General features: G+C 36.0%; 1 protein-coding gene across 3 annotated transcripts in view; it reads left to right on the forward strand.

Moving 5' to 3' along the window:
• LOC109851405 overlaps positions 1 to 9,022 on the forward strand; it is a 36,478-nt gene extending 27,456 nt beyond the window's left edge. For 2 of the 3 annotated variants that reach the window (XM_020421519.1, XM_020421518.1), the window contains 9 exons: positions 4,043 to 4,203; positions 4,300 to 4,395; positions 5,612 to 5,791; positions 6,624 to 6,859; positions 6,930 to 7,190; positions 7,355 to 7,448; positions 7,549 to 7,633; positions 7,676 to 8,226; positions 8,800 to 9,022. In XM_020421519.1, the coding sequence (XP_020277108.1) occupies positions 4,326 to 4,395; positions 5,612 to 5,791; positions 6,624 to 6,859; positions 6,930 to 7,190; positions 7,355 to 7,438 (831 nt within the window). In that variant the 5' untranslated portion in view covers positions 4,043 to 4,203; positions 4,300 to 4,325 and the 3' untranslated portion in view covers positions 7,439 to 7,448; positions 7,549 to 7,633; positions 7,676 to 8,226; positions 8,800 to 9,022. Of the gene's footprint in view, positions 1 to 2,284; positions 2,628 to 2,699; positions 2,958 to 3,054; positions 3,128 to 3,208; positions 3,887 to 4,042; positions 4,204 to 4,299; positions 4,396 to 4,668; positions 6,860 to 6,929; positions 7,191 to 7,354; positions 7,449 to 7,548; positions 7,634 to 7,675; positions 8,227 to 8,799 lie in introns of those variants that run through there. The other variant, XM_020421517.1, reaches the window with a different exon arrangement.

The following is a 22,637-nucleotide window of genomic DNA, read 5'->3' on the forward strand; positions in this document are numbered from 1 at the left end:
GGTTGATGGCGGCTTCTTGGCCACCTCTTTCTGCAGCTTTCTACGGGCTTCTTCGGCTTGAGCCCGCGCCTGCGCTGATAGTGCGCGGCGCTTGCGAATGCGCTCCTCTAGTGTCGAACGATTTCGTTTGACACGGACCCATTCCATTGTTGGCGGCTTAGAAGAGGCGTCGTTCATCTGTTGTTGAGGCTGTTTGCCTCTCTTGTTCTTCAGATCCGCGTTGTAGCGGATCCCGTCAACTGACTCCATGGCCTTTGCGAATTGTTTCGCAAGGCGTTGACGTTGCCTTTGGCGGGCTCTCTTCGAGAGAGTCACCACGCCCTCTGTGGCAGAAGGGTTGGCTAGAGCAAATCTGCCCTGGTTGGGAATTGGAGGAATCTCACCCGATGTGACTTTGGCATCAAACGGGGCGAGATCTTCGTTGGTGTTTTCAACGTCTTCATACCAACGAGTTTTTCTCCTGGAAGAGAACTTTTTGGACTTGCGGGGGGAGGTTGATCCGGACGAGGACAACAAGTATTCCTCGAACTTCTGCTGGTCGAACTCGTATTCGACCTCCTCCACGACCGGGATTGAGATCCGCGGCTGCGATGCTCCGATGTCGGCAGCGAGATCGGCGGCTCCCACTGTGGTCGCCAGATTGTTCGCGGGAAAAATTGTGTTCTTTATTGATTCCATTGCACACTCTTGTAATAATTTATCGATTACAAAAATCCGGTCTTTTTATAAGATCCGGTTACAACGAGATCAAAAAAGAAATAAAAATTATAACTTTCCTTTTGAACGAATCACGAGCTCCTGTTTTGCGGTCACTCGCTTTGGTGGGTTCTTTGCCTGTGCCAGGGTTAATCCGTGGACCACCGCGCGATCTAGATCCAGTCGGATCTACACGATTTGACGGGTGTTATCTCACTAAGAAAATAACAGTCGGGGGGTACTATTTCACCAAGGAAATAATAGCCTTTAGTTCTCGGGATCAAAGGCCAAGCTTTGATCCTTTGATCCGGAGTATTACTTCGTGTAGATCTCAGATCTGATCTCTCTCTCGAACTCCTGCCTTTTGTGACGTGGATGCTCGCTAAGAACCAGATCTGAATGTCCAAGTCTTCAAGTCTTCAAAACTCCAAGCTCAGTTCTCAATTCGGCAGAGTTTCGGCTCCAAAAGTTCCAACCTCTCAAAATGAACCAAGGGGGGCCTATTTATAGGCAACCCTTACTGTGCCTTGGGCACAAGGTGGCCGGCCACCTTGGTGGCTCGGTGGCCGAGCCACCTTGAGGTGGCTCGGTTTCGGCCGAGCCCCTCTAGGTGCCGTTTTCCGTCGTTTTCCGTCTTTCGGTTCTGTCCGTGATTCGGTTGTGTGGTTGACTTGTTCGGACTCGATTCGTTGACCTGATTTGGCAGTAAATCCACTTCTGAGTTCGAGTCCGAAACTGATCTTGATTTGATCGTGATTCGTCCGGGTCCGCTCTTGGTTGGATAACTCGTTGATTCCTCAACCCGTTAGCTAAATTCCACACGCGAGTGGATTTATTCCGTTGTTTGCGTGCGGTTCGTTAGCCTCGTTAATCCGTTTTGTCGCGTATCACTTAGCTTCGGTGTTGTGGACTAACAATCGTGTCAGCATACGTCGTCCGATGGTCGGTTCGTCGAATCGGCGTCGTCGAGCTGTGTTAAAGGACCTATAGGTAGTTTTATACACCTACAGTCATACTAACCATGGTTCCATATACTTACCTTGTAGCAGAAAATGTGTGTATTTAAGGCATCGCCACTTTCTATCGACCAATCACACATGGAGAAATGATAGGAAAATTTTTAATGGTAAAGTGGAGAAAGATACTGATCCTATTTCATTATCTGGACATGATGTATTAAATCAGTGGCAAAATTACAATAATGTGGCATTTGTAAAAAAAATTTTGAAAAGCAACCAACACCAAAAGGTTGGAAAAAGAAGACTATTTTCTTTGAACTACCATATTGGAAAACATTATTGGTGCGTCACAACCTAGATGTTATGCACGTTGAGAAAAATGTTTGCGATAACATATTGAGTACTCTATTATGTCGAGATGGAAAAACAAAAGACAATCTTAATGCTCGTAGAGATTTGCAAATTTTAAACATTAGGAAGCCTTTGCATCCTAAAGAGATAGCTAGTAGAGCAGGAAAGTTTGTATTGCCTCATGCATCCTATAGCATGAGCAAAGAGGAAAAAGAAAGATTCTTAAAAGTTTTGAAGGACTTAAAACTTCCTGATGATTTTTTTTTCAAACTTCTCAGGACAAGTTCAGATTCGAGAAAGCATGATCATTGGCTTGAAGAGTCATGACTATCATGTTTTGATGCAACAACTCCTTCCATTAGCTATGAGAACATCACTTAGAAATGATGTAGGTCTTGTTTTGAATGACTACTGTAGCTTCTTCAGAGAATTATGCTCTAAGGTCATTGATGTACATTTGATAGAAAAGCTTGAGCAAAGTATTCCTATTATTCTATGCAAGCTTGAAAGGATTTTCCCTCCAGCGTTCTTTGATGTCATGGTACATTTGACTGTCCATTTAGCGAAAGAGGCTAAACTCGCAGGACCGGTTCAATATCGTTGGATGTACCCTATTGAGAGGTATGGTGAAATGAATTATATTCAATTTATTTTATATTTATTCTAGAAGTATAATTTATAATTTCTATGTAGGTATTTGCTTACACTAAAGAACTATGTACGAAATAGAAGCCACCCAGAAGGTTCAATTGCTGAGGGGTAATTGATGGAGGAGGCCACAATATTTTGTGCACGTTACCTTGATGATGTGGAGTCAAAACTTAATCGACCAGTTCGACTTCAAGAAGGTCCCCTTAGTACAGGAAAGAGTAAAAAACTATCGGCCTCAAAATTGTACCAAGCATATCGCTTTATACTTGATAATATGGAATCAATACACCCATATCGAGAGTATGTTGTGTGGATCTATTTTATATTTTCATTAATATTTTTTTATTTTAGTACTATATTGGTAATCCAGGTTATATGATAAACTTGTAAAGCAAAGACATTCTCATTGGGACAACCGCCAAGTCCAAGTTGAAGGACATAAAAATTTCGTTGACTGGTTTAGATCTCATGTAAGCTTTCAAAACAACTTTACTTAAACTTTATAATTTTTTATAATATCAATTTCTAATGCATTTATTACTTTTTCATAGATTAATATGTTAAAGAGGCAAAATGTTCATTTAGATGAGGAAGTGATCAATCTCGCTTTTGGTCCTTTGCCCGATGTTACATGTTATCCAGCATTTGGTGTCAATGGGTATAAATTCAAAACCAAAGCCGTCGAGGCTACAAGAACAACACAAAATAGTGGCGTTGTAACTGTGGGTGATGAGAGTAAATTATTTTATGGGGTAATCGATGAAATATTAGCTATACAAGTACCAAAAATGAAATCAACTGTTTTATTTAAATGCACTTGGTATGACTATAGAGAAGGATTGGGATGGAAGAAAGATGATTATAATCTTATATCCATTAATACATCTCGAAATAGCTACATAGATGAGCCATTCATCTATCCATCACAAGTAAGACAAGTGTATTACTCGAAGGATCCTAAAAATCAAAACTGGAGTGTTGTGTGTCATTGGAAGCCAAGAGATACTTATGAAGTTCCTGAAGAGGGGCAACATACAAAGGAGGAAATTGAAGATGAAGAAATTAATTATGTTCAGAGCATCGATCCATGTATCCCTTCAAAAGGCATTACAATTGATGATGGTAATATTGAGTGGGTTAGAAAAGATATGGGAATTGGCACATTTGTAAGTCAGAAAGATCTCAAGGGGGCTAAAAGTTTTATTGGGAAAAATAAAAAGAAATCTCAGGTAGTTTAGATGATATTTTATTTTAATTAAAAATTTATTCATTATATTTATTCTTTGTGCTTATCTTTCATTTAATACTCTGTTCAATTTATTCCTTGTGCTTATCGTTCATTTAATACTCCGTTCAATTTTAAGTGATGAAAGGATTTTTTTCAGATAATACAACATGCCGCCTAAACAAGTGATCATGATGATGAAGAAGAGAAGAAATATCATCGGGAAGAAGAAAAGAATATATGCTTAACCTAGCTCATAGAACTTTGAGGACACAAATAACACTAACCCACCAGATTGTCATCAGAAAACAATTGATGGAGGTATTTGTCTTATTTATTTAAAAGCTAAGAGTTTAGATATAGCCTATGACTTTTTTCAGTTTTAATGATTGTGCTGCATATTTTGGGAACACGCAGATTTTTGCAGCTTGGACCTATCATCTATGGTTAACCATACAAGTAGTAGAACTTTAGCGCATGTCTCAGGTGGTGATTTCTTTGTGCATGCCTCAGGTGGTGATTTCTTTCTCATCTTAGTGACTTTTCGAGTAGTAGTGTTGCTTGCGCACATATTTTTACAAATGTCATTCATAAGTATGGCATGCTCTAAGCTCTAAATATGTTCGCATTTAGTCATCTTCAGTTAGCAGCTCTAAATAATTTCTGCTTACTGCTCGCACAGTTCTATTGTGCATTTGTACCTGAACATAATGAGGTTTAATAGTACATAAATGAGGAAAGATAAAAATGATGGTTTAATAGTACTAGAATGTGATGCAATGTCAGGTTGTAGATATTGATGTGTTGAAGGGTCCAGTTTGCTTGCTTTCCTTTCAACGTGGATTGTAAGTAACACTACTGTTTTTTATAATTAATTATCTTCTTATTTCATTTGTTAAACAGATTAACCGGCTCATAGAATAATTTTACTGGCTGTTACTTTTGTTTTTTAGTTCCTTTTTTACTTTGTTAGAAGATACTGATACATTGTTAAGCAAAAATCTGAGATCATCTTATTATCTTCAGTTTCTTCACGCTTTTTATATTATATTTTATTTTTCTTTTCTCAAAGTGGATGGTAATCTGGTTGCAGAATATTGCTTTCAATTATGCTGATGTTCAACATGAGTTAATTAATCAAAGATAAACAGTTCATAAATTATCTATTTCATCTTAATTCAGTCCTTAATCTCATCTCTACACGTAACTGATTCAAGATTTTGACTCCAGGCTTCCTTGTAGTTCCTTGCCATGACTGTCCATTGATTTTGATAAAATGTTAGCTACATTCTCAAAAAGCAAATACTGAGCACGTAGAATAATACTTTCTAGAACAAAACAGGTCTGAGAATATATAGAAACCAAATACAAAGTGATATTAATTAAGTATAACATTGACCTTAAGTAAATTATCTTTTGAAATTTCTAACATTTTCTGTCGTGTCTAAATATTTAGGTGAATATGGAACATATGAAATCGAAATGACAAGATCCTGCATACAATATTCCTTTGTCCTTTTCTCCTCATTATGTTTGCCTTTTAGGTGAATAATACTTTTAATTGTCAATGAAGTTTGAATTATAACCTACAAGTTCTACTCACTTTTGGGGGTTGTAATTCATAACCTATCTATGAGTATGAACATTGTACTACTTCCAACTTTTGGAGCCTTTTTTCATGAGCAAATAGTCAATATATAATTTTATTATATCATTCTTTGTCTTTTAGCTTCCCAATCTATTCGTCCACAACGGACTGCGCCCTCGATATATCGTTGTAATGTTGTTCCTCTGACTCCTATTATTGATGATGGCACACCTATTTTTAATAATACAAGACCAGCCGTTGGTGGCCTTGATGGGGATACTCACTCTGTTGAGAACACAATCAATATGGAGGTTCCTGCAGGTAATTTTTTTTGGTTATCAATCAATTAATTGGTTATCAATCAATTAACTTCTTTTGGTTTATTTGGTTTCTTGTCGTCTGTTTAAGACTTCTAGACGTACTGGAGTTCTCCCTAATGCAAGTTACATACTCGTCAAAAAATGTGACGAGTATTCATTTAGGTACCTTTTTTTCTTCAATCCTGTATATATAGAGAATAGATGTACGGTTGCAAAAATCTTCTTTTTGAAAACATTTTCATATATACACACACACGTACCCATTAGAGTACTTCCAGCGTCACTCAAAACAATCGCTATCTTTAAGATGATATCTTCCTATGAGTTCTATATATTAAGAATCAAACACTAATCAATATTGCATCTACAGCTGCTACTACATGCCAAATTATAGTGCTCAAATCAGGTAAGATACATGATCCCAATTTTTTAAAGAAAAAAAATAAACCAACTCATCAAAATGAAACACACACGTAAGGATTTTGGACCAAGGCAACATCAATTTGATTTTTATTGATTGTACACATGCGGATTAGATATGAAACAAAGCCCACCACTTGAAGGCGCATGCCTATATACATCCAAAGATTTCTTTTTTCCTTTTTTGCTTAATTTTGGTGACATCCATTCGAATTGGGCATACCTCATATACAAGCATGTATCCCATCCATTCAGAAATATTGACATCAACCTTCTCCTCAATGGTGACCTCCTATGTTTATTAATATTCATTTGAAAGAACTTCAATTAACTTCTATTATGATAGTTTTGTTTGTAAAATAAACCAATAGTATGGACTAACATATTCAATTGTCATATGCATGTTTAAGCAGCTAATGAGAATGGTAAAAAAGTTAACAGGAAACCCACTAAGTTGGAAACCTTTCGTCCTCCTCCCGGACAGAAGCATATAGTAACATGGATTAGTGGACAACCTATAAGTGATACGGCATTTCAGCTTTCACAGGAGCTTGGGTATTACGCACGAATGGGCAGCTTATTTCCTTTACATAAGGAGTGGAATGATGAGTCTCGAGAAAAGATGGATGATATTATGGAGCTTCTAAAGGTAAATTTTAATTATTGATTAATTTGTACTTCTAAATTAATTTATATAAATTATCTAGGCTTTCTTGTAGGATAATTTTATTTGGGAAAGCGGAGATGAAGACCCTAAGAACCCTAGATTCAAGATGCCAATAAATTTGATGTTCGTTCATCGTTGGTGTACTCTTACAGTGCAGTCAGCAGTAAGATCTTGGAAAGCAAAAATAAAGAAAAAGTATTACAAGGAATGGAAAGATGCGTCTCCTCAGCAACGTGATCAGATTAACTTTGAGAGGATCACTCATAGGGAGCGGGAAGACTTTGTGAACTATATAGACAATCCCAACAAAGAGGTAAGTTTTAAATTTAGAAATGTATATCAATTAGTTTATTTTTTATTCAGGTTTCTTGTTGTAAATAAAAAAAGGTTCAATTGAAATTTGCTCATAATATATTATAACGAATACATGTAGAGAAAACAATTTGTTTTGTTATTTTTGGTCATTTCTTATTGCAGGATGAAGCTGCTAGAAATTTACAAAATGTTTCAAAAAAAGAAACTTCGACATTGTTTGGGACAAAAGTCTATGGCTCGAACTAAACGTAAATTGGTAATTGGCAACACTAAGAATTAAATATTTTGTCAAGATGCACATATCTAGTTATTAACATTTAATTAGCTCATTCATGTTTCTTTTTCCTGCTTTACAGAAGGAGTTAGATCCAGAAAATTATCATGAGTTTGATATATTTATTAAGTGCCATAAGAAAAAGATGGGTCTTGGAGACTATCCACATGAGAAAAATAAGAAAAAGATGGGTCTTGGAGACTATCCACATGAGAAAACTCAAGACGTTTGTGTAAGTTTTGTTTGTGATTTTATTTTAACTTAATCATATACAATATATGTTGTATGTTATGAATTTAATCAAGTACATGAGAAGGTTATTAAAAGGATTGAGGAGCTCAAAGTTCAACTTCAAGATGTAGATCCAGTAACAAAGCCCATCAATTAAAACTATCAACTGTTCTTGATGAGGTAGCGGGAAAGCACCATGGGGGATATGAAAGAGGATATGGTATTGGATACAAAGGAATGACAACGAGTCACCAGTTTTCTACATCTTATAACGTCGAGAGTAGTATAAACAACTCTCAACTTCAAGAAAAGCTAGATGTTGCTAACAAGAAAATCCAAGAGTTATATGCTGCTAATAAGAAAATTCAAGAGTTACACGAGGAGATGCAGAAAAGAGCTGAGGAAGCGGAAAGAGAAAAGGCACGGGAAAAAGAAGAAAGAGATTATCAAATGCAAGAAATGCAAAGGATAGTGTCTAGCTTTCAAGCCATGGCTGGATTAAACAAACAACCACAATAATTGGATGCAGGTACATCATATTCTCTATTTTTATATCCAACTTGCTATTATATGTTTAAAATAGGGATATTTTACAAGTTCGAATATATTTTCTAGAAAGCTTGTTGTTCACATAATTTTCATAATAAAACACCTTTTGAATTGAACTGGAGTATGTAGTTTAAGTGTTAATATTACACTCTATGCAAGATGGGAACCTACAGTATTCCAGTAGCATGATTACATAGATGTACTGATGTACATATTAGAATTGATTGAGCAATTTCTACTTCAGATCCATACATCACTAATATTGAATACCTATTTGTCAAGAACAAAAATATATTCCAGTACAGAAAAAACAATAGCTAATAAATTATTTCTTCCAAAGGATGAAATAATGCCTGGATGCTAAAGGTTAGTTCATCATACAATGAAGGATATGTATTGCAACAAATCCTTTCGACCCACAACTAGAAATTTTGCCAAATAGAGAGGTGTTAGCGAACACAAGTCGTATTTTGGGATCAGTTTGTACGTCTCCATGTGAAATAACTCAGAATTCAACACCCATGAAAGCCACTATAATGAACTTAAAGGCCAGGCACATGCATGATATGGATGGAGGTTGCAAGGCGATGAATGGTCGAGGGGACTCAAATTTGCTACAATGGAGTGGTGGGAGAAGTCATCGGATTAAACATTATGAATGAACGAATTGTAAAATTGATAAGCTACGGCCTCATTGAACTTTATCGTTTGAATACTACTTAGTTCTTGTTTATTTCTTTACTATCGTATGTCAGTTGGATAATTTTTGTTTGTTAGATTTGTTATTGAGTCTTAGAAGTTTTACTGTGTAGAGTTAGGAACCTTATAAATTAATTGTCCAAATTAAAAATTTTGTGATTGTTCATCAATTTTTGGATTTGCTTACACAGGTTGTATGCAACAGTTCTTAGTTCTTTTTTTAATTGATCAAAGTTACATTTTTACAGTGGTAATGATTTGTTTCATTTGAATGATTGTCACGTTTAAAGTGGATGAAATAGCTGATGCAAAATAGGTGAATATCAATGCTATGACTAAATAATAGAATAAGCTATAATATTTTTTGCTATTATATATTATTGATTTTTTTTTCAAATCTTATAGGAACGGTTGCTTTCCGTTGTTAATACAGTTTAGCAACGGTTGGAATTTAATGACGCGATTATTTTTTTATTTATGAAATAAAAATTTAAACCTTATAGCAACGATTAATTGCTTTCCGTTGGTAATACATTTTAGTAACGGTTGATTTTTGCTGACGTGGATTTTTTTAATTTTTATAAAAAAAACTCTAATAGAAACGGTTGCGAACTATTGCAACAGTTGTTGATCGTTGCTATAAGCTAATTGCAACGGCATTAGTAGCAACGGACCATTTGCAACGGTTTTAACCATTGCTAATGTATTAGAAACGGTTGAAACCGTTACAAATAGGCTTATTTGAAACGGTTCTAACCATTGCTAATAAGGCCTTTTGTAGTAGTGTAGAGCCATTCGTGCTGATAACGTGTTGTAATCTTGTTGTTATATCTACATACATCATATATATCAAAAGTAAGAATCAAACATGAAATGTAAATGTAAATAGACAAGAGAAGAAATAGGGAGAAAAGTGATTCTCATTTTATTCATCTTCCTCATTCATCCATACATTTTGTCTTCCATGGATTACATTATATATATAGATGTGGAAGAAAATACTAAAAGTCATAAGTAGGTGAAGAGACTTCTTCTAGTAATGACCACAGTCATTGTATTTATATTTACAACAATCTAAACTAACTCATACAAATACGTTCAACTAATTTCAATTAGATTTTCTATGACTCTAGGGTTAAAAATACATATCTGCATGTTTTTCACCAAAAAAATCAATAGAACTCCATAAAACTCTAAAGATATGATAAATAATTAGGATGGATCAGAGTACATTTAATGAAAAGACTTTTAAATGTATATGAGAATCAAAGGTGGAAAGAAGCCAGCTGGTACTTGTCTAAAGACTTTTCTACCAAAAAGACAACATTCGAGCTATTGAACGGATGCCAAAAAACCCTCTCTTCCTCTCCCTAATGTAGCTGGCCTTGGATGTCAAAATCTATAAAATTTCTGATTAGAGTTTTCGAGCCATTATTATATGGATATATCGCTTAACGGGTGATCGCTTTTGACTTAAAACCCAATAAGGTTTTTTAACACTAAAAAAATCCTTCTAGAGACCTTTATTTAAGAAACTACATGCAGAGACTCTTATAAACTAATAAAGAAAGGACTCTACCTGATCTCTCTATGTGTATTATTATGTACTAACATATCAATACAGATATCAACTTCAAATAAGCTCAAGGTATGTGAACAAAAGTGCAAGATGAGCTCAAGGTATATGAAGTAAAGAAGATGAAGTGCTTAAACATATATAATATAAATTTTATATTATCTTTACTTATTATTGTACAAGCCTTGATGACGCACAACACATACACACACATAGTGTTTAGAATACACTAACACATGCTTAGTGTGTTGGTTAATAATAGAAATCTCCTATGTTAACCATTAGAGTTTATAGTTAAAGAATGAGTCTCAAATTACTTCATTCATATCATTTTACCCATTAGTAGTCGACCAATAAGATTTGTAGTCGACTACATGTACACTATTTGAAATATTAAGTTTCTGTTATTTGACAGTGTAGTCGATTATAGACAATAGTAGTCGACTACTCTTGCCTTAGACTTAATTTCAAGTTTCTATCAAATAACAGTGTAGTCGACTAATATACAGTGTAGTCGACTACTCATGACTTAGACAAATTTTTAAGTTTCTGTAAAAATACAATGTAGTCGACTAATGACTATATGTAGTCGACTATTAAGGTTAAATTTAATTTTCAAGTTTCTGTCAAATTACAGCGTAGTCGACTACTAGACAGTATAGTCGACTAATAAAAGTTAAATCTGAATTCCAGACTTTCTGTGTTTACAGCGTAGTCGACTAATGACCAGTGTAGTCAACTATTAAGAAAAATCTTCACTTCACAGAGTCTGTTTGAACTCAGTGTAGTTGACTACTAAGAGTTATAGTCGACCACAGAGACAGCTTTTCTGACATAAGTTTGAATTTATGACTGTTTATAGTTGTTTTTTATTCGTTAATTAGCTTAAAACTTATCTTTTCAAGGGCCATAAATAGGTTATAAGTTTAGAAATTTGCACCATTCATTTCTATCTATAAGCTTTAACTTGTGCATTCTCAAGAGTTCTAAAAATTTAGATTTTTGCCTAAGTGTTGAGAAAACTGTAATCTGAAATAGCCTTTGATCTTCATTACATATACAAAGTATTAAGGTATTTTTTAGAGATTAAAAAGTTCCTAAAGCCACTACTACACATCACTACATAATCAAGGCTTATAAAAATTGTGTTGTTGATTCAAGAAAAGTTCTCTCAGGTGTAAGAGTTGTGATCTCTTGGTGAAGAGATTATGTGCAATTTGCAAGGTCTTGCAAATTGGTCAGGCTTGCTTTTTTATTTTGTAATAGTTTTTAAAATTATACTAGAACTTTCAATCGTGATGTGCTTGGGGACTAGGTGTACACCGGGGAGGTGGAAGCAGTATAAAACCTTGTGTTTGTGATTGTAAATTTTTGTGATTGTTGCCATCTTTCTAGCAATTTATAATCTACTTTGCAAAAAAAAAAAAAATTAAAAGAACACTATTCAACCCCCCCCCTTAGATCCTACAATTAGTATCAGAACAAGATGAAGGATGGCATCATCAAGTACAACATATATTGTGTTTTAGTGTGTATTAGATTAGATCCTACAATTAGTATCAGAACAAGATGAAGGATGGCATCATCAAGTACAACATATACAACACAATTCAAAGAGGGACATTCCATACAATGACCACTTCTCTTTGACGGCACAAACTAAAACTATTGGAAGTGTCGGATGAAGGTCTACCTTCAATCTCTTGACTATGATCTATGGAACATTGTAGAGATAGAATTTACAAAGCCTACCACTCCTTACACCGAATGGACGGTTGTTAAAAGGAAAAATGTAAATCTGGATTCTAAGACGATGAATGCACTATTTTGTGCCTTGGATAAGAACGAATTTAATCGAGTGTCTACCTCTACATCAGCACATCAAATTTGGCACACTCTTAAGGTAACACATGAAGGAACTAACAAAGTTAAAGAAACAAAAATTTCTGTTCTTGTTCATAGGTTTGAACTATTTAAGATGAAAGAGAATGAATCCATCACAGAGATGTTCACAAGGTTTATAGATATTACTAACTCCTTGATTAGACTTGGGAAAGAATATACTCAAGTTGAGATGGTAAGAAAAATCCTAAGAGTACTAATTCCGGAATGGGAGAAGAAAACTACGGCGATTGAAGAAGCCAACGATTTATCAACTCTCACCATAGAAAATCTTATTAGAAATTTGATGGCATATGAAGTTCAAATTGAAGATAGAAAAAAGGATGACAAACCAGAGAAAAAGAAGATACTTGCCTTCAATGCATCCTCTGACACCGATAAATCTGACGGAGATGATGAGGATATTATGATGATTACTAAGAAATTCAAATGATTTCTTAAGAAAGGTAAGTTCAAATCAAATAAATTTAAGAATACTAATGACTCTTCTTTATGTTTCAATTGTAATAAGCCAGGTCACATAAAGAAGGATTGTCCGCTACTGAAGTCAAAGTCCACAAATTCTAACAATTTCAACAACTTCAAGAAGAAGAAGAAGAAGGCTATGGTGGTGACTTGGGATGATAGCGATGATTCATCCACTTCTGAAGAAGAAGAAGAAGAAAGAGAAGAATCCGCTCACATGTGCTTCATGGCATAAGATGAAGTAAATGATTCTTTAGACAATGAAGAACTTTTAGATGCTTTTAATGAACTTTATATTAAGTTTAAGGATTTAGATGCTAATTATAAGATATTAAAAAATAAAAATGATAGATTGAACTTAGAATTAGTTTCCTCAAATTCTTCACAAATTGAAGAATTAAAGGAATTAAATGACAAATTATTTTCTAAAAATAGGTTATTAACTTAAAATAATGTCTATCTTAAATCTGAATGTAACATTATAAAAAAATAAAATTTTAGATCTAGATAAGAATATGGCTTTACTTAAACTTAAATATGAAGAGTTATTCTTAAATGTAAACAAATTTAATAAAGGAAAAGAAGACTTGAATGATTTGTTATCATTTCAAAAGTCTTCTAGCCAAAAATTTGGTTTAGGATATGTTCATAAGAAGTTTAAAAATGTTTTTAGTACAAATTATGTATCATCTTCTATGAATAACAATGTTAGAAAATTTCATGCACCATTAACAAGGAATATAAATGCTAAAAATAATCATGCTTTATCTATATTCATTTGGGTGCCTAAAAATGTTAGTATGCATGAAAGAAATATTTATAATTAAAATTTTATGAAAAATATATGCAATTCAAATATTTATATTTATGTTAAAAAAGGGAAACCAAATTCCAAGTGGATTTCGTATCCTAAGTGCTAATCCAATGGACCCAAAATAAAAGGGTATCAATGCTTAATTGTCTATTTTTAACGTACCTCAAAAGGAAAAGTGGATACTAGATAGTGGATGTTCCAAACACAAGACTGGAAACTCTCAAATGTTGCCTTCAATTCAATACAAAGATGGAGGCATCGTTATATTTGGAGACAAAAATAAAGGTCAAGTAATAAGTGTAGGCATTGAAAATTGCCTATAGGTCTCCACGAGCAGCTCAAAGCTAAGAGAAGACGATGAACGTCACTATCCAAGTCACAGAAGCTTAATTGACATCGACGAATGCTTAAAGTGAATCGACGAACTACGTGAAGTAACAGAGTTTCAGAATAACGAAGATACGAACTGATCGGGAACCCCGTGTCGCTTACAAAGGGCAAAACGCCGCTCGTATCTCAACTTAATCCATAATGATCTAATCATCGGAGCTTATAGAAATCCTCGCCGGCTTTTCAACGCACTTTAAATCACTTAAATCCGAGTTCAGATGAAGAAGTTACGACGGAAACAGACAAGTATGCAAAACGAAACATCTCAGCATGAGCTAGGACACCCCGAGGTGTCTTAGCCTAACCGAGACACCCCAAGGTGTCTCGGCAAAGGCCAAGACACCCAAGGGTGTCCTGGACCCTAAAAAAGTCAGATTTTGATGGTTAGGCGGTTTTAACCGCCTGGATTCCCCAGAGCCTATAAATACAGCCCCAGGGTCTTTATTTTTTCGGATCTAGAATTTTAGAGATTAGGCGAAGCCCTGCCAGACTGAAGATTGATCAAGTTTGTCAGCACAAGAGAGAAAGTTTCTTCAGATCTACATCGCCCGTGTCCGTTCCTTAGGATTATCCTGTTGCGGTAATCTTAAGAAGAGCAATTATCTCGCCGTTGTCAAGATAAGCGCTTATGCTTCTAGATTCCTTCGCGAATCCACGAAGTTCTGAATCTGATCTAATTGTCAGGTAGTCCATAATATTGACATCCCCGTCACCGGCCAAAAACCCACGCGAGCAAGAGACAACGAACAGATCTTGTGTTATTTTCGAAAGAGTTGTAATCCTTTATTTCTTTCTTTTGTTGAATATTTGAATTCTTTGTAAACAATTAAAATTATAATGAATTCAGCAATGAAGGCAACTTTTAGTGAAAACAAACTGGAGACCACAGTGACAGCCAACAGCTTCGCTGCCGAGGCTGTAGTGACGCAACCGGCAATCAAGATCCGGGTGAATGAAGAGATTGAATACGAATTTGATCAGCAAAAGTTTGAAGAGTACCTCTCTTCCTCCTCCCCCAGATCCGCCTCTCCAAGCAGGCGCAGGAAATTCTCCTCTTCCAGAAGCACTCGCGGGACTTTAGGCTTAAAGATCAAGGATCCCCTCGCCGCCGCTGCACCCACGCCCCGTGACGCCCCTGCGATGTCTAAAGAGGTTGAAGCTATAGATCCGTGTTAGACCCTAGAGGGGGGGTGATTAGGGTCTTATGCTAATCTAATCCGATTATATGCCAATTAAAACTTATTAACAAGTTATCCTAGCAAGTATGAAATACAACAAGCTATATGAGCTAGGATAAGCAATATGAACTAAGAGATATATCCTAGCAACGAGATGTACTATCGAGTGCAAGGATATATAATTAACACAAGGGTAAACAAACTAAACTAGATAGTGGACAATATAATCAACAAGCAATATACAAAGGCGATATAAGATATGAACATAAAAATAAGTGCACCAAAGCAATCACAGACAAACGATATGATTACGGACTTCGGTCCCCACGACCTACGTCTCCGATCCTCACCTCGAGGAGAACTCCACTATCACAACCGGGTTTTTTACGTTCACCCGAATAACGTTTACACCTCACAATACAATCACTATGCAATCACACCTCACACACTAAGTGTTGGTCCTAGCCCGTATCCTCCTCCTCAAGTGCTCGGTTACAACCTCTCCCTAGGCACGTCAACCGACGCCACTCCTCTTGGATTTGACCCCGTCTCTCACCACATATTTCTCTCGGTGTACAAGTGTATTACAAGCGAATCCTCACAATTAAGCACAATATAACAAATGATTGTTCTCTCTAACAAGGTGAGAACTCAATTAAGCACAACTCTTAGTCACAAACCCACAACCCCAAATTATACTATGAATGTAAATACAATAAGCTCAATAGGTTGTGTGTGAACAAAGAGATAAAACAATATAAACTCAATATGAAATCTAGCTTATGAAATTAAGAACAAACTTATAAAATGCTAGAATTGAGTTTAAGGAAACTTTTCTATAAATGACAAGAGAGAGGGAGAAGAATGAATGCTCAAACACCAAGGATGATCTCCACTTGCTCTTGTGAAATTTGCTCCACAAACCAAACTCTTGTAAATGCTTAAAAGCTTTTTAAACAAACACAAAAAACAAACTTAAACCCTTGATTAAAACTTTCTTAAACTTGTTTTAAAACTCTCTTAGATATTTTAAAACTGAGGTATAAGGGGGTATTTATATATAGCCTCCCAATACCTCAAACAAAAGCCAAAACCAAAAGACCAAAAACCCCTCCAACGGATACAAAAAAATAGCCGTTATGGGCATTCTGGGAGCTGGGCGGTCGACCGACCTTTTTTTTGGTCGACCGCTTGCACTGTACAAACCTGAAAAAGTTCCAGAGACATTTCCGGTCGACCGGTCCGGTCGACCGGAGTACTGTAGCAGAGCGCAGCTATTTTGTAAAATCAATTTAAAATAGTAAATGAACTCCAAAAATTATGAAATTTTGTGGGAATGTTCTAACCGACCTTTTTTTTGGTCGACCGCTTGCACTGTACAAACCTGAAAAAGTTCCAGAGACATTTCCGGTCGACCGGTCCGGTCGACCGGAGTTACTATAGCAGTGCGCAGCTGTTTTGTAAAATCAATTACAAATAGTAAATGAACTCCAACAATTATGAAATTTTGTGGAAATTTTATAGACATGTAGAATAACATGTCAGAGAAAGAATTTCTGAAAAATATTTTCGCAGTTGAGAGAAATAAATATTTGAACACAAATTTACAGTTTCTGAAAAACTGTTAACATATACGATTTTGTAAAATCAATTTGGCACATTAAATCAACTCCAAAAATAGTAAAAATTGGAGAAACAATTCTAAACATGTAGATAAACATTTCAGAGAAAGAATTTTTCTAATATCACTTCCCATTTGCGAAAACTCATCAGTTTTGTAAAACATGCACGAACATGTGCACGAACAAAATCGTGAATTTGTAAATTCCTTTAAACATAAAAAATCAATTCCAAACTTGATGAAACTTTGAGAAATGTTTGAAAATGATATTTTGAACATGTTACAAAAAGAATTTTCCAATTTGCATTTCCCAATTATGAAATCTCATTATTTTGCAAAAGTGTTCAAAACATGAAAAAAGTGATATACATGAAGTTATGAACCCTCTTAGGCACATATGGTGCACGAACACGGTCAAAAAAAAAATTGTGTAAATGACCTTTCCGATTGCAATTAGTGCAATGAAAGAGGCCCATTTGATTTTGTTGACCATAAACATGTGCACGAGAAACATTAGAAACATTTGCAAACATGGATGATCTTTTAAAATTATTTTGCAAATGTGAAACACTCTTTAGATCAAAAAAAAATTTGGCCAAATGACCAAATCGACCACAATGATCACATTTAAACACATGAGCATGCTTATGATGAACATGATGAGTATGTGCATGTGTATGTGAAAAATGTGATGATGAAGCTTGATGAGATGCACAAGAAGGATTAATATGAGCCTTAGAAGGTTTTTGTGCATCATAGCAAAATCTAGAAAGATGGCCTTTACGACCGCAATTTGTACATTTGTAGATTTTACTATACATGTGTGCATGATGAATAGGATGTTTAGATGTTTTAGCATGAGATTTAGCACACATGTCCATAAGCTTGTTATTATTGACAATGCATGATTTAAGAGTTGAATCTAAAGATGATATTCTATTTTTAATATTATTCAACTCATCATTAAGCACATATGCATTTGAACTAGAAGTAGAACATGTATGATTATCAATTTTATTTCTAAAGCTTTCTACTTCTAAAAAGGCATTATCTTTAGCATGAGATAAGCTAGACAAGGATGAGGTCAATTTTTTATTTTCCAAATTTAATAAGTCATTGTTTTCTTTAAGCATAGTATTTTCTTTTACAATGACATCAAATTTGGACACTAGCAACTCATGATCGGATTTTAATTCTACATGCTTGCTTTTAAGATCAATAAAGTTATTTTGTAATTTTGTATAGGCATGAGATAATCTTTCATATGCACAAGCGAGTTCATCAATAGATAAATCATCTAGGGCTATCGCCTAGTGGCCGTGTGCATGATGATGCTCCACACTCACTTGAAGAATAATCCTCCAAACTACGTTGGATTTCCTCCAAGTTGCCTTGATGTGCTTCTATGAATTTCCATAAATTGTAAGCACTATCAAAATGAACAAATTTGTTAGAAATGGATGAGTCAAAAGCGTTAAGCAAAAATTCTAATAAACGCTTGTTCATTGAAAACATTTTCTTATCATGATTGCTCCACTTGGATATCTCCAAAGTGGGCACAATATAAGCACAATCAATAACTTCCCATAAGTCGATATTTTTAGATTTAACAAATAGTTTAAATCTAGAAGCCCATTGTGCATAGGAAAAATTGATGAATTTAGGAGAAATTTTTGATTCATAGCCTAAACAAAATATATTCATAGCTCTGATACCAATTGTTAGACCCTAGAGGGGGGTGATTAGGGTCTTATGCTAATCTAATCCGATTTTATGCCAATTGAAACTTTTTAACAAGTTATCCTAGTAAGTATGAAATACAACAATGTATATGAGCTAGGATAAGCAATATGAACAACAAGATATATCCTAACAAAGAGATATAGGCAATGTATGTGCAAGGATATATAAACTCAAGGGTAAACAATCTAAACTAGATAGTGGGCAATATAATCAACAAGCAATATACAAAGGCGATATAAGATATGAACATAAAAGTAAGTGCGCCAATGCAATCACAAACAAACAATATGATTACGGAGTTCGGTCCCCACGACCTACGTCTCCGCTCCTCACCTCGAGGAGATCTCCACTATCACAACCGGGTTTTCTACGTTCACCCGAACAACGTTTACACCTCACAATACAATCACTATGTAATCACACCTCACACACTAAGTGTTGGTCCTAGCCCGTGTCCTCCTCCTCAAGTGCTCGGTTACAACCTCTCCCTAGGCACGTCAACCGACGCCACTCCTCTTGGGACGATCCCCGACTCTCACCACACACTCCTCTCGGTGTACAAGTGTATTACAAAGTGTATCTCACAATAAGCTACAATATAAATCAAATGATTGTTCTCTCTAACAAGGTGAGAACTCAATTAAGCACAACTCTTAGTCACAAACCCACAACCCCAAATTATACTATGAATGTAAATACAATAAGCTCAATAGGTTGTGTGTGATCAAAGAGATAAAACAATATAAACTCAATATGAAATCTAGCTTATAAAATTAAGAACAAACTTATAAAATGCTAGAATTGAGTTTAAGGAAAGTTCTCTATAGATGACAAGAGAGAGTGAGAAGAATGAATGCTCAAACACCAAGGATGATCTTCACTTGCTCTTGTGAAATTTGCTCCACAAACCAAACTTTTGTAAATGCTTAAAAGCTTTTTAAACAAACACTAAAAACAAACTTAAACCCTTAATTAAAACTTTCTTAAACTTGTTTTAAAACTCTCTTAGATATTTTAAAACTGAGGTATAAGGGGGTATTTTAAAACTGTAGCAGTGCGCAGCTGTTTTGTAAAATCAATTTAAAATAGTAAATGAACTCCAAAAATTATGAAATTTCGTGGGAATATTTTAGACATGTAGAATAACATGTCAGGGAAAGAATTTATGAAAAATATTTTCCCAGTTGAGAGAAATAAATATTTGAACACAAATTTACAGTTTCTGAAAAACTGTTAACATATACGATTTTGTAAAATCAATTTGGCATAGTAAATCAACTCCAAAAATAGTAAAAACTGGAGAAAAGTTTCTAAACATGTAGATAAACATTTCAGAGAAAGAATTTTTCAAATATAACTTCCCATTTGTGAAAACTCATCAGTTTTGTAAAACATACACGAACATGTGCACGCATAACAAATCAATTCCAAATTTGATGAAACTTTGAGAAATGTTTGCAAATGATATTTTGAACATGTTACAAAAAGAATTTTCCAATTTGCATTTTCCAATTGTGAAATCTCATTATTTTGCAAAAGTATTCATAAACAATGTTTTGAAACTTTGCACAATGATTATATAGACTTGATAAAATATGTATATGATGATTGTTAAGTCTATAAACTGAGAATACAATATTTAAGCTTAGAAACCAAATACGTGTGTGTATATGATATTGAGCTTAGAGTATCTAACACACATAATATAAAACCTAAACTAAATATACCAAAGCTTGATCTTGATCTTCAATAGGCTTGACTTGATATATTTGCGGATGAAGCTTGAACTCGATCTTTAACTTGAATTGCATAAGCTTCACCGACATTCCGCCAACCTCCTTTGGATATGATCGTTGAAACTCTATTCCATCCATCCTCCAACTACGTTGTTTGTCTACAATACATAGGAAAACACAAATACTAGACAAACAACATTAGTGGTAAATTGTTTGTTAAACATCATCAAAACAAGAAGGCCAACAATCCGGACTTCTCCTCCGCCATGAAGATAACTGATGAAGGCGCTCTAACTTTGTCGAAGAGGGCGCGCCAAAGACGGCGTCAACGCCTTGCGCGACAATTGGCCAAGGCTTCGGAGTCAATACACGGGATCCGCTATGATGAGGATCTAAAATCTAGGCAGCACCGAGAACAATAACGACGAGCAACCAACCCCTCCTCCAAGACAGAAACGAGCGAATGGGTTCGCATCAAGAGGACCCGCTCTACCCTCGAGGAGCGAATCAAGAAGCATCGCGCATTGCTCGCGCATGCCCGAGTCCTTTTGCAGAAAGTGAAAGAGATGTAGAAGGAAGAAATAGTTAAGAAATCGCCCAAGCGCAAACAGGTGTGGGTGCCGAAGGCTAAACCAGCGCTTAAAGAAAAAGTGAACGAAGTTACCATCCGGCCTTCTCCAACTCTAGATCCCATTTCCCCTGTCCCCGCACCTCCGACGGAGCCGTGTGGTAGCGTGGATCTCACCAAATCCAGAGTTCCTTTGAGAGATCACCTCGGTCCTCTACCTGAAGATCGAGGTAAAGCACCCGTGAAGGAGCGATTGGGACCATTGAAAGGTTCCCAAATAACAATTTAGGCTGGGGGTCGTACTAATCCCCCTAAGAATAATAATAAAGGGAAGGCCCCTGTTACCGACCGCATCGGATTGCGGGTTGAAGTTCAAGAGCCCGTTAGAGTTTCACACTCACAAAAGTGTAAATTTGAACGAGTGAGTCTTGGAGGTGCCAATAAGGCGTCATATCCCCAGAAAGAAACATATACATCCGATAATGATGTTATACCTGGGAAGTCGTGCCGACACCCTACGGGTTTCTCCAGTCATCAAACTGACGAGTCGTACTATCAAGCTGGGGGCACGAACAAATCTAGAAAGAGAAGTACCCGAGACACGGACTCTCATTGTCCGTGTGCCAAGATCATCAAGGCGGTATTGTCAGAATGTTGCTGTCCGAAGACCCCAGAAAGGGTGTCGGCGTTTGAAAGGATTTCTACCGGAACATCCGAGCCCAAGCCAGCACGCTTCCGCAGGAAAAAACCTGCCCTTCAAGATGATGAATTTCCAGAAGTATCTGTTAATATGACCGGAAGAGGGAAGTCAACGCGAGAGGACGCTTTAGCCAAGGCTAAGATTCTTGAGGACGCTTTAGCCAAGCAAAAAGACAGTTTTAAATTTGAAATGGAAATGGCTATGCAGCAAATGAGGGAGATGCATGACCAGCAAATTGCTGCGCTAACGAATCAACAGGGAGAGTCTAGCCGCCGTAATAATCTCAACCAGGCGGATAGTGATCGAGAGGCGAATGAGAACACCAATACGGAAACCCCACCCGTTGATAACAATGCTGGGGGTGCACCCTCAGATGATAATAATACGAAGGATGACCATATCACTTCTCCCCAGAATCGTTCGAAGAAAGATACGAGCGAGGATAAGAAAATGAGGGACTTGGAGAGCAAGATCAATACGTTGATGAGTGCTCAGGAGATAAAGAAGTCCGGAATACCATGTCCGTACCCGAGAAATTGGAATCAATCCCGTACCCAGCTAAGTTCAATTTGATCAATTTCACACCATTCGACGGAAAGGGTTCTCCTACTCAGCACTTAATATACTTTAACTCTCATTTGGGAATAATCTCCGGCAACGAGCCCTTGATGATGCGGTCATTCGTTGGCACTCTTTGCGGAGCAGCCTTCGATTGATATGTTCCTTACAAATTTCTTCGATGATGACACCGAAGTTTCAATCGGGACGTTGATCGATGAGAAACAGAAGAACGGAGAGTTGGTGGAGAACTTCGTGAAAAGATTCCGGAATAAAGCATTGAATTGTCGAGATTCGGTTAGCGAGGATTTTATTCTCGAGACTTGTCATAACAATCTTTCACTAGACATCCTCGAAGCTATGGTAATGGCACTGCCAAAGATTGGAAAGATTTGAAAGTGCGAGGAGAACGAGCCGAACGATTCCTTAAAAGGAAAAAAG

This window comes from Asparagus officinalis, chromosome 8 (assembly GCF_001876935.1).
Source record: "Asparagus officinalis chromosome 8, Aspof.V1, whole genome shotgun sequence".
Classification (NCBI taxonomy): domain Eukaryota; kingdom Viridiplantae; phylum Streptophyta; class Magnoliopsida; order Asparagales; family Asparagaceae; genus Asparagus; species Asparagus officinalis.